The following is a 12,926-nucleotide window of genomic DNA, read 5'->3' on the forward strand; positions in this document are numbered from 1 at the left end:
AGTTTTTCTGTCAATATGGGGTGCTGTGTGTACATTAATGAGGAAAAAAAATGTACTTAAATGATTTTAGCAAATGGCTGCAATATAACAAAGAGTGAAAAATTTAAGGGGGTCTGAATACTTTCCGTCCCCACTGTAAATATGTGCCGCAGCACTTTATTATTTACTGTCTCCCAGCAAGGACCAACAAATACTTGGTGATTCTGCCAGTGAAGTCCACCTAATGTGGCTTCCTTTGATGGTGTGGCAATGATGCTACATCGCTTCTGAATTCAGATTAAATTTGCCACTCTCATGTAGGCTATGCCTGATTGCACTACAGGTGGGATGAAGAAAATGTTGCAGGGGCTTGGCTGTCAACATGGTCACTGCTGATTCACTGCTCTGTAACAACTGACAACACCTAGTTCTGCCCACTGCTTTTTGGGTTGACCGCACCAACCACCTCTGCTGCTGCTGAAACCCCTTTGCTGTGAACTGCCGTGTCTGAGAGGGGGAGCATGTGAGACCCTGAATAGCGTGCTAGGTATTCCTTGGGCTGTGGCTGATTGATCTCCCATTTGACAATGCCTGCATAATTCCTTCACCACCTGGCAAAGCCAACAGCATGACACTAATGATCATTTCAGTGGTTTTTAGGGTGGCTTTATGACTACCACTGTAAGGGGGAGGGCATTCCTCTCACTAACCAACAATTCAATGGCAATTATTCCCACTGACCCTGATTACCTAATTTTTGCTGGGGTAAAAAAGGTTGGAAATAGTGTATACGGAGATGTGCTGCATTGGTTACCATTGTTGCCAAGACAGGAAATCCATACTAATGTTAGAGGCAGGAAAAAAACTCTCTGCAATTGCGTCCAGGAGCAGCAGAATTGGAGCAGAAAAATCTCTTGCCGCTTGTAAACACGTATAAACACACTGAAATGAGTATTAACTCTAGGTGTGTTTAGCGATTGAGCATGAATTAATTTCAATGGCCAAAATAAATTATTCTGGTCAATTAAATGAATTAACGAAACGCGCCTAAATGCTTGTAAAAGTATTAGACACTTTTACAAGCATCTGGTGTTTTTTTCTGCAAAAATGCTGATGGCTTTTAGGAGTTAAAAAAATATCCTGTGTGCTTGAGGCCTAAGACTGTAACTCTCACACTGGCAACCTTGTATCTTAATTTCTTGTGCAAGTTATTTTTATATTGTAGTAATAAACATAGCAGGTTCTAGCCCTCCTTTATGATAACTAAAAAAGAAAAAAATATTGGTTTCACTTCTACCCCTTTTAAATCTAAAATCTGTAGACTGACATTCCCCTGCATGATGTTCATTTTATTTCGACAGTGTCCCCTGCTGCATGATGTTCATTTTATTTCGACAGTGTCCCCTGCTGCATGATCTATGCCATAAGACTGCTCTGTCATTTGACAACTCCCAATGCCTTCTAATCAGTGTGGTTTCTGATCATGTGATCATGTCAGCTATGACATGGTAATTTGATAGTAAACACCGATCATTGATTGTGATGCCTGTCAGTATTTTTCTTTGCAATTGCTATTCACAGAGAAAAAATACCTCCTTTAAGGAGACTTTTTTTAAGTGCTTTAAAATAAAATAATAAAAACTGGTGTCCATTTGTCAACCTAGAATAATAAATCTGAGAAGGATATTTAATAAAACAATTTTGCACATGAGCAGAAAACAAACACAGGTTTTGGAGACTTTTTTTTTTAATTTATGCTTCTGAACACACTACTATTTCAACCAATGTGTCCATGCACATGTGGCACTTAAATCTGTATTTTAGAGCAGCGTTCAGGGGCATAAAAAATTCCCCATATTTGTATTTGGACAATAAATTCCCCATACTTGTATTTGGACAATAAATGAATATTCTAGCCAATAGAATGAGCTTATGTGTATAGGCTTCAAAGTGTAATACATCCATAGACATGCATAAACTGAGCATTTTTTAAACAGTGTTTTTCTGCTACCTTCTGGCACTTGGTGGCCCTTTTGGAAGAATTTGAGTTTGACAAGCTTGGGCTAATTACTATAACTAGACAATAATTAGGGGTCTGGCCAATGTGTATGTACTGTATATATGTAACCTATTCTTAATCTTTGCCATATGGTTAAATAATAATGCATGCATATTTTCCTTATGTGCTGGGTGACTAGAAGCTAAGGTGACGTGTTGACTATATAAGATTATGAAGCCACCATACTGTTTGCAATGAGGAGTAAAGCAAAATTTTTTTTTTTTTTTTTTGCCACTTCAGCTACCTTAATCAGAGACATCTTTCAGATTGATAGTCATGGTTGTCTCTTGCCAAATCACATCATTGTGGCCGTTAAAGCTTTTCTCTTGGTTTAATTTGTGCGTTCAATATATAAGGTTACAGTTATACAAAAGTGTAACAGAAAAGAAAAAGAAAAAAAAAAAAAAAAGAAAAAAACACCCACTCTATACGTCTTGGCCACACAAACTCTTACTGTTTGCATGCATGGCTATATTTATTGCTTTTAGAACTAGTGACCCCCCCCCACCCCCTCCCCCCAATGTCCCACCCCAATTGTTCCAGTGCATACCTTATTTTAAGCTAATATCTATATTTTCCCTCCTTTCCTCTCTCTTCCTCCTCTCACATTCTCTCTTGACTTCGGTTCTCTAGGCTATGGAACAGCATCTCTGCCCTGGTAAAGAGGCTATTGCGCTCAGCGCTGAGGTAGTGTTAGTAGAGAGTGTGGCAATGCTTGGACCCATGGGTTCCATAGTTTCATGAACAAGTTGTAATTGCCTAACCTGGTGTAGAAAGTCCTTTCGCTCCATATTGTGGAGTTGACCGTTCCAGCCCAGGCTTCTGGGGTTGGAGGTGTGCTTGATTGCCATGCTTGAGCAATTCATTTTCTGGCTTGAAACAGGCATCTTACTATCGCTATGGCTGTGCTCCTATCCCTCAGTTCACTACTGACATAACCCAACACACAGATTTTGGGATCAGGTTCTAAATCCACTCTGAACATAGCATTTATTTTCTTTATAATCTCGGTCCAATACCTAACTAATTTTGGGCACCTCCAAACCATGTGAATTAGGTCACCTGTTCCTCTACATCTAGGGCATTCGTCGTTGGTTCTGCGGCCAAACATAAACAGCTTTTTTGGTGTGTAGTAGGATCTGTGTAACAACATCAAGTGGGAGGCTTTTTGTGAAGGAGAAACTGACACCTCTGATCCAAGCTCAAGAATCCTCTCCCATTGCTCGTCTGTTATCACCCCCACATCTACCGCCCATCTGCCCCTTCCCCCTGATAGACCTGCCTTCGTATTCCCTCTCTTTGTTAATTGGGTGTATGCCTCTGTTATTAAGCCCTTGGTGGTCTCTGATTTGATTATTGTCTGTAGTAGTGGGATCCTGCACCATGTTGGGGGTTGTCTACTAAACTGCTTGCTCAAAGCATGCCTGATCTGCAGGTAGCTGTAGAATGCCTGGCTTGACATCCCGTACTCACGTCTTAGGTCCTCAAAGGATTTCAGAGTGTCCCCTTCATATAGTTGTATCAGCCGGCTTACCCCACAGTTTTCCCACAGTCTGTTCCTTTCTACTGTTGATAGTTCATGCAGTCGCTTATTGTTCCATAATGGCGCGTATTCTGATATTCCTTTGTACCCCATTATTTTTTTAGCTGCCTGCCAGACCTTGGTGATCATTTTAAATGTTGGGATTTCTCCTTGTAGCGAGTCTGCCTCCAGTGCTCCCACTAATGAGGTGTGTGGATTCCCCTGCAGAATGATTTTAATATTGCTGTTTCCCCCACTCTCGGTAGCACAACCGCCCAATTGTTGTAGCTGGGCTGCCAGGAAGTAGATAAATGGTTGAGGGACCCCCAGTCCCCCCTCCGTATCGGGGCGCTGCAGTTTTTGTAGGCCAATCCTAGCCTGCCCTTTTTTCCATATTAATTCCCTAAAAAGGGATTGGATTTTTTGAAACCACTTCTCTCCAATCCAAGTTGGGGAGTTGTGAAGTAAGTATAACAGCTGGGGCATCCAAACCATTTTTATCAAATTGGCTCGGCCTGCCACCGACAAAGGGAGTCTACTCCAAATATCGCATTTCCTCTTGAATTTTGATAAGAGGGGGATCAAATTGTCCTTGATAAACATACCGGGGTCCTTGGACAGCACAACACCCAGGTATTTCATTTTCTCTGTGATCTTCAAGTGGGGCAAACACATCGGGATGGAGTTGGCCAATGGGTCTACCGGTAGAAGCGATGACTTCTCCCAGTTGATAACTAGTCCTGAAAACTTTCCAAAGTCTTCTACTAAGTGCATCACTTTCTCCAACGAAGAGGTCGTGTCCCCCAGGAAAAATATGACATCGTCTGCAAAAAGCGCTATTCTCTCTTCTCTCCCTTTTCTTTGAAATCCCTGTATTTCCGTGGATGTTCTCACTGCTCCCGCCAATGGCTCCATGGCCAGAACAAACAGCAAAGGAGACAGGGGGCATCCCTGCCTTGTCCCTCTTTCGAGGGAAAAGCATTCCGAATATTCGCCGTTTATCTTGAGCCTTGCCCTTGGATGGTTATATAAAGTTTTTAGCCAGCTGATAAATACGGGGCCGAATCCAAACTTCTCTAGCACCCTCCAAAGGTATTCCCACTCCAGGCTGTCAAAGGCCTTGGCAGCGTCCAAAGACAGTATGGCTCTGGATTCCGCGTTCTCTGTTGGTACCTGTAGATTCAGGTAAGCTCTTCTAATGTTTATACTAGTGGACCGACCGGGGATAAACCCCGATTGGTCCGGATGCACCAGTTTGTCGATACATTTATTTAGCCTAGATGCGAGCACCCTTGCAATAATCTTGGCATCTGTGCACAGCAGTGATATCGGTCTGTATGAGGCAACTTCCGATTGATCTTTCCCCTCCTTTGGGATTACTACTATATCGGCCTCTGACATTGATAGGGGCAGCCTACCATCCCTGGTCGCCTGCTCTAGCACTTTTAGAAGTTCCGGGAGCAGAGTCTCCCCATATTTCCTATAGATCTCCAATGGTAGCCCATCCGGGCCCGGAGATTTCTGCCCTGACATCTCTGCGACTGCCTTTTGTAGCTCCTCCAGGGTCAAAGGGGAATCTACCTCGCTTCTATCAATCTCCGAGAGTGTGGGCAGGTCTACTCCCTCCAAGAACCTGTCCATCTCACGCTGGTTCAAGCCCTGGCGGGACCTATACAGGTCTCTATAGAATGTGGAGAAGGTTTCTAAGACCTCGGCCGGATCAGACGTAATATTTCCAGCTGACGTTTTAATTGAAGAGATGGCCGGTGAGAATAAATTAGACCTGGTTAGGAGGGCAAGCATCCGGCCTACTTTCTCTCCCTCCCCAAAATAATTTTGTTTCTGGAAAAGTCTCTTATTCTCTACTCTTCTATTAATTACCTCTTTATACACTTGTTGTTTATTGAGCCAAATCTCCTGTTTTGCTCGGGTTGGGTCTGCCACATATTGTGCTTCTGCTTCCATGACTTCCCTGCTAGCCCTTACCTCCCGGTCCCTTGATGTTTTTTTTACCATGGCGACCTGCTGGTGTAGCAGTCCCCTAAGATATGCTTTTAGGGTATCCCACACCACCCCTACTGATGCTGTACCTGAATTGAATGTTATAAACTCTTTTAACTTAGAAGAGATTTCTGTTGGACTACTAATCAGGTCCAGCCATAGTGGGTTTATTATCCACCTCTTCTGACTAGTTCTAGTGCTTAAATTTAGAGTCAAAGTCAGGGGAGAGTGGTCCGATATTCCCCTCGGTCTATACTCTATGTTTCCTATTATTCGCATAGCTTCACTGTTACCCACTGCCATGTCTATACGCGAGAGAGTGGAATGTGACCCTGAGTGGCAGGAGTACTGCCGAGTATTTGGATTATGAGATCTCCAGAAATCACACCATCCGATCTCTGCGAGCAGTTGGGCCAATCGCCCCTCTGGTACTCTTTCCACGCGGGTCACGGGCGGGAATCGGTCCATGCTACTATCTAAAACTGCATTAAAATCACCCACCGCTATTATAGGAATGTCCTCCATGCCATCCACAAACTCCAACAATTCCAGCATACTCTCTGTTTTAAACGGGGGAGGGATATAAATATTTGCTATCACCAAAGGTTTATTTTCTACCACACAGCTCAGAAAAACATACCTTCCCAACGGGTCTATCCTAGCTTTCCTGCAGGAAAATGAGATACCTCTCCTCACCAAAATGCTCACCCCTCTTGAGTAGGAGGTATGGACCGAGTGATACTGTTCTTGGAATTTCTTACTCCGAACATGTACTTTAGTCTCATTAGTGAGGTGAGTTTCCTGCAGGCAAGCCAGTCCAACACCATAGTTTTCCATCATCGAAAAGACAGCTGCTCTCTTAACAGGATCACTCATACCCCTAATGTTCCATGAGCCTATTTTTAAAGTTTTAAAGGGCATCTGCGAAAAAAGAAACAAATAAATAAGAAGAAAAAAAAAGAAAAAGAAAAAAGGGGGAGTGGCTGACCCCCCAGAGAATAAAAACAATTCATTTGTGCGTTTGTGTCTACAAGACTTGCCATGATATCTGTGGTTGTGTTAAAAATAAGAAAGAAATATAGGGTGAGGGGGTAAGGGCCCCCGCGTCTAGGGACCGCTCCATCCCCTCCTCCCATGTTATTTAATTGCAAGCGTGGCCAACCTGTGCAAATGTGCTTAATTTTTGCAGACTCTCTCCTCTTAAGTGCGTGTGCCTTTCGTTCACCACAATATCTGACCCCATTATTTATTGTGAACCCCCCTCCCCTCCCTCTATTTAACCTGCCCCCCTCCCCCCCCCCCCAACTTTTGCCTGGCCCAACCCCCATTCCCCCACCCCCCTTCGTGTTCCCCCCTCCTGCCTAACTAGGCTAGTCCTAGGGGCTATACGTGTGACCTTTTTACTCCCTTCCAACCATTCAAAAAAAAGAACCTCTTCACTCACGTACTGACCAAGTGCTTCGTAACACACTTCCAAACTCCTCCCCCCCTCTCCCCCTCCCCCCACCCAATTCCAAAACACAAAACACTACTCAAAAAATATAAACCTAGTGAGATCACATCCTTCATCCGTGCTTCCATCCAACACGCCCCCCTCTTGCCCTCCCCCCCCCCCGTGCCATCCGCTATATGATGCAAACAAAGCCCAAAAAAACGAAAAAAGAAAAAGAAAAAAAAAGGAAAAAAAGTAAATAAAATAAAACATAATAATTCAGCCAGTCCTATGTGACCCCTAGCTCTGCAGGGTCATTTTGTTATCTTCAAGCCATTTTGTTGCCCCTGTTGTTGTGTCAAAGAAATGAGTAGCCCCTAGGGCAGTGATGCGCAGGCGTGCCGGATATAACAGGGCATATTCAATTTTATAGTCCCGTAATTTGTGCTTAATGTCCCTAAATTCGGCCCTACGTTTCTGCAGGTCTGGGGAGTAATCGGGGAAGAATAGGATTTTCGCCCCGTTGTATAGAATATCCCCTTTCTCTCTAGCCCTGCGCATCAATGTAACCTTGTCTCTGTAGTTCAGAAATTCCATGATTATTGGTCTGGGATATCCTCCTGATGGCGGGGGCCTAGTTGGCACTCTGTGGGCTCTTTCGATAGAGAAAAGGTGAGAAAAGGTTTCGGTACCAAAAATTCCCCTGAGCCACTTCTCTATAAACTCTTCAGGGTGGGGACCCTCGCACCTCTCCGGCAGGCCCACCACCCGCACATTGCCCCTGCGAGACCTATTTTCCATTTCCTCCATCTTAGCTTTATGCAGGTCGATCTGCGTTTTCATTGCCTTAAGCTCTTGCTTCAATGGGAACAGATCGTCCTCAGCCTGGCTCATCCTTTCCTCTAGTGTGGTTGTTCTAGCAACAGTCCTTTGTAATTCTTGGCTTACTGTACTTAACTTTTCCTTTAACCCCCTCAACTGATCACATAATTCACTTAGGGAGGCTTTACAGGAATTAACAGCACATAAAACATCTTTCAATGTCGGCTCCGCTGTTAAGAGTATATTTAGCTCGGCGGCATTGCTAGTAGCCATTCCTGAGGGTTCACCCGCTAAGCCTTTACTACTCGCGGATTTTATCGTGTGTGATACCGACGACCCTTTTCCTAAACTCTTCCTGTCCCCAGGGCCCCCCGCGTAGGATTTCTCCTGCTGTTGGAGGGTGCTTTTGGATGGTGATGAGGCAGAGGGGTGCGCAAATTTTTCCAGCTTGGCCGCTGCTGCTGCTGCTGCCTGATTTCCCTTTTCTTTTGATGCACGGGTAATTTGAGAGCTATTGTTCTCCTGTTGCTGCGGCTCCTCTCCCTTTTTTCTAGTCATGGCTTAATGTATAATCCAAAGGGGGATGATTGTGGGGTTTTAGCGGCTTATCAGATTAACCTTCCCCTTCCCTTTCCCAGGTCAAAGATATTAATACAGTCCCAGTTGTATCTTTCAAGTACTCGGTTGCAAGCAGGGCTAGCACCTAGCCTAGCACAACGCCTAGTACAGCGGTTGACGGGTGATTCAGTATTATCGGACCTTTATTTTCTCTGTCATAGATAGACATTTGCTATATTTATACTTCCCAACTCCAGCCAGCACCCCCCTCCCCCACAGGGACAAGCCGCTTTTTCATCACCAGATAGAACCCCTCTGCTTCAAGCGGCTATTCAAGAAAAGGGAGAGAAAAAGACCAAAAAAAAAAAAAAAAAAAAAGAAACAGTCTGTCTCCTTTATAATCAAAGCACTCAGTACCTTAATACTGCCAGGCTGTCTGGGCAGTGCAGGGACGTTCCCCACTGATTACTCCCGCCGCTGTTTAGCAAGCGCCGTCAGAGCCACTAGCGTCGGATCCGTCGCCCCGGCAACCCTCCGATCACGGCCGGCGTTACACACTCTCCTCGCCGCTCCAGGGAGGGGGGTCACTGGGGGATCGCTGGCGGCACTTATCTTATGGGCTCCGGTGGCATATACAGCCTGAGCTGGGATGAGGGGAGCCAGGCAGCTAAACAATCTTTGCAGCCGGCGAGAGAGCTTCTGGCTGGGCTTGAGCCATAGGGCTGGTGCGGATAGTCACGGAGGCTTCAGGCCAGAGGGAGGCCGCTAACACCGCCTCTCACTCCGGCATCCGGTCACGCCCCTCCCCTTCCCCCTTGAACTAACCGAGTAAAGCAAAATTTAAAATGATATTAAAGTTAGTTATAAAAAAATCTGCTGACCGGCAAGCTTTTTGTAACAGAAGAGATCCTAGCGGTCTCTTCTGTCATAAATGCCCATTGCTTGTCAGCGGGTAATGTGATCTAAGCCGCACATGCACAGCTCAGACCACATTTATGGCCTTCTCACCGCGCTCAAGCAATGTGATGTCACATTGGCCCAGCCAATAAAGTGGCCAAAAATGCGAAACCTGTAAGAAGGACCGTGTAAAGATGGAAGCGCTGGGGAACCTGGGAGAGTCCTGACAGCAGCGCATTGCTGGAGGGCTCCGTTTGTAGGCAAGTCTGTAATTATGTACCAGTATGTACTAGTACATTAAGACCTAAACCTGCAGGGGGTCAATTTTTTTTTATTTTCCTATCGTAACTTTACTACCGCTTTAATGTAAAGAAGTGTCACAAAAAATAGGCAATGTATTGACTTAACAATACTATTTAGGGCAAGGCACATCAGCCTAAATTTGAGGTTTATTGAAAAAGTTCCTTCCTTGCTACAAATGTTCTCTAAAACCTTTCTAGTCTTTCATCAGTGCTGAAGTCTAAATTCTCGGCATTCTGTATATTGCATTCTCAAGTAAAACAAGAAAACGATATCAATCATGAATATCCTAAAGAATGTCTGTGAAAATTTTTATTTAATTGACTAATGTGAATGTACAATATATATGTAAAGCGCTGTGTAAATAGACGGCACTACATAAGTACTTGAAATAAATAAAAAATAAAATAAATACTTGAATTAGACCACAGTATAGCTAGTTATAATTTAATTGGACTTCTTTAGTAGAGTTGAAGATATTTCACTACTCCTGTGAGTGGTTTCCTCAGTTTAGTGCTGCTAAAGGTCAAATCCCCAGGGAAAGATTCTAAAAACAGCATTATATCTGACCTACAAAGTTTGCCCTCCCATGTTGAGCCTTACATTTGCTGAGCAGCGGTTTTGTGTTCCCAATGTCCTTACATTCCTAACTACACTGCAATGCATATGCCAGGCCAGGTTGTATTTGGGTGTTGGTTGTATAAGCTTCTAGGTTCATACTAGCCTGCACAGTAAAATTGCAGTTGTTTAGTGTGAGCTCTGGCAGGGAGCGGTACCCCAGCACATCATACTGCTTACTTTTTTCTTTATTATTTAAAATTATTTGAAAGTGTAACACTTCATTTATGTCTCTGCATAGCAGCGTGTCATGTTGCGCTGCAGTCCGGGGACATATGGTGCCATCCAGTGTGCTGCAGACAAATGCTGACATGCACATTGCCCTGCACCGAGCATCATACCTGCGTTGTGGTGTGAATGGGGCACAGAGAAATCCATTATTTTCTGTGTGGCCTAGCGGTGACCTGCATTTATCCTGTGTGGAAAAATGCAAGTCACCACAAAGTGTGAACAAGTGTTATGCCCTGCACACACGGTCGGACATTGATCGGACATTCCGACAACAAAATCCTAGGATTTTTTCCGACGGATGTTGGCTCAAACTTGTCTTGCATACACACGGTTACACAAAGTTGTCGGAAATTCCGATCGTTCTGAACGCGATGACGTAAAACACGTACGTCGGGACTATAAACGGGGCAGTAGCCAATAGCTTTCGTCTCTTAATTTATTCCGAGCATATGTGGCGCTTTGTGCGTCGGATTTGTGTACACACGATCGGAATTTCTGACAACGGATTTTGTTGTCGGAAAATTTTATAGCAAGCTCTCAAACTTTGTGTGTCGGAAATTCCTATGGAAAATGTGTGATGGAGCCTACACACAGTCGGAATTTCCGACAACAAGGTCCTATCACACATTTTCCATCTGAAAATGCTATCGCGTGTACAGGACACTATTGTGCTTGGAAAACACAAGGGTGTATTTTTTGCCACCAACAAAAACTGTTAATTCATTCAGCAGTGAAAAAGGTGCATCTTTTCACAGTTATGACCCATGGACTTTCTTGTAAAGTAAAGCTCAAGCCAAATGGCCCTCCCTTCATGGGGACAATTGGTACATATTTCCACCAGCCCCTGTAGTTACCACAAGGGATTGTATGACTTGGGTAACCCTTTCTACTTAAAGTAATGTAACTGCTTCCTTAAGGTTTGAAAAAAAAGGGCATCTTACCCTCCACAAATTTATCAGCAACTAAAGTTTGTGCCTTTTCGTCTTTCTGTTCAGGTTTGGTTACCACCATCGATGTCAGAGGAGTCACAAAATTGAACTTAAGAGAAAGCTCCAGGGCTCGAGCTTTCAGTCTTTCTTTTTCTGACGGATCAGCATATACCCTGTGATTAGAAAATATACATTGATAAGAGATAATCTGGACAGAAAAATGTGAAATTTGCAGCGCATGTGCACCACTGCACACAAAAGTGAATAATACGTGTGCTGTATTAGGAAAAGCGTGTCATGTGTCGCAGCTTGTTCCAAAAGCTTCTTGATGCACACATGTAAAATACATATAGTGATGCAAATTCAACATGAATGTGATACCTCAATAAACTGGTTTGCACAGGCCCTGACATACAGAAAACAGATAAATAGCTGCTCAGAAAAGCCTCTTCCAGATCATAAATTACTAAAAGTTTGCAGGCAACTGACCATCACACCCACCTGTATATAAAAAAAGCTGTGGGCACCCCTCCAAAATTGAGTTCAGGTGTTTCCAGTGAAAGGTAATTGAAGGGTTAATTAGAAGAATATATGTTTAAGATAATTATAGATAATATTTTATGCTTGTAGATAGAGTGCTTCTTTAATAATTCAGTTTAAAAGAGTGTTATAGAACATTTTGCAGTAAGCTTGTTTAGTAAAAGTGAAATTTAAATGAGGAACTTATAAATTCAAGAATAGCCTAGCAGCAAGACAACCAGAGGAAATGGCCCAATGGAAAATTTTAGGTTAAAGTGGTTGTATATTTAAAGTGGTTGTAAACCCGCTAAAAAATAAAATAAAAAATGAATTAAAAAAAAACTACAAGACAAAGGCATAATAAGCTAGTATGCATAGCATACTAGCTCATTATGAAATACTCACCTTAGTTTGAAGCCCCCGCAGCGGTCCCGGCACACTGCTCTGCACGGTGACATATCTCCCAGAGTTATTTCTGGGTATCGCCGGCTTCGGCGCTGTGATTGGTCAAAGCCATGATAACATCACTCCCACGCTTGCACGTAGGAGCCGCCGGTAATGGCACATCAGCTAAAGCAACGGCCCGTTGTTTCAGTGCGCATGTGCTGATGATGTTGGCACATGCTGATACAGGGGATATCTCCTAAACCATGCAGGTTTAGGCGATATACACGGTAGCTACAGGTAAGCCTTATTATAGGCTAACCTGTAGTAAAAAGTGGTTTGTAAAGATTTACAACCACTTTAAAGATAAGTCATGAATAATTACGATAATATGTTCTAATATGTGTAGCTTTAGGATTTGTTAAATGAATACAGGAGGTTTTCTCCTTATAATAAAGGAAATATGTCATCTAATGCACTTATCATAATATGCATTATATTTTTATCTGATTGGTGGGCAGAGATGTCCCCTCCCACATGTCTTTTGAATACTTAACATGATGAACCGTGCCCAATAAACAAGTCTCTGTTGTGTATGATCCATTGTGTGTGGTCTGAATATGCAGGACTTCCAGGGCCTTGAAGCCAAGGTAAGGTGAGGGGAAGGCAGAGAGT

The 12,926-nt window shown here is 43.5% G+C and overlaps 1 protein-coding gene across 1 annotated transcript in view; it reads right to left on the minus strand.

Annotated features, from left to right (window-relative positions):
* Positions 1 to 12,926, minus strand: part of LOC141103136 (inter-alpha-trypsin inhibitor heavy chain H3-like) — a 171,909-nt gene that overhangs the window by 28,366 nt on the left and 130,617 nt on the right. Inside the window, 1 exon segment of the mRNA XM_073592415.1 lies at positions 11,301 to 11,521. Coding sequence (XP_073448516.1) covers positions 11,301 to 11,521 — 221 coding nt within the window.

The sequence above is a fragment of the Aquarana catesbeiana genome, linkage group LG07 (genome assembly GCF_042186555.1).
Source record: "Aquarana catesbeiana isolate 2022-GZ linkage group LG07, ASM4218655v1, whole genome shotgun sequence".
Taxonomy (NCBI): Eukaryota; Metazoa; Chordata; class Amphibia; order Anura; family Ranidae; genus Aquarana; species Aquarana catesbeiana.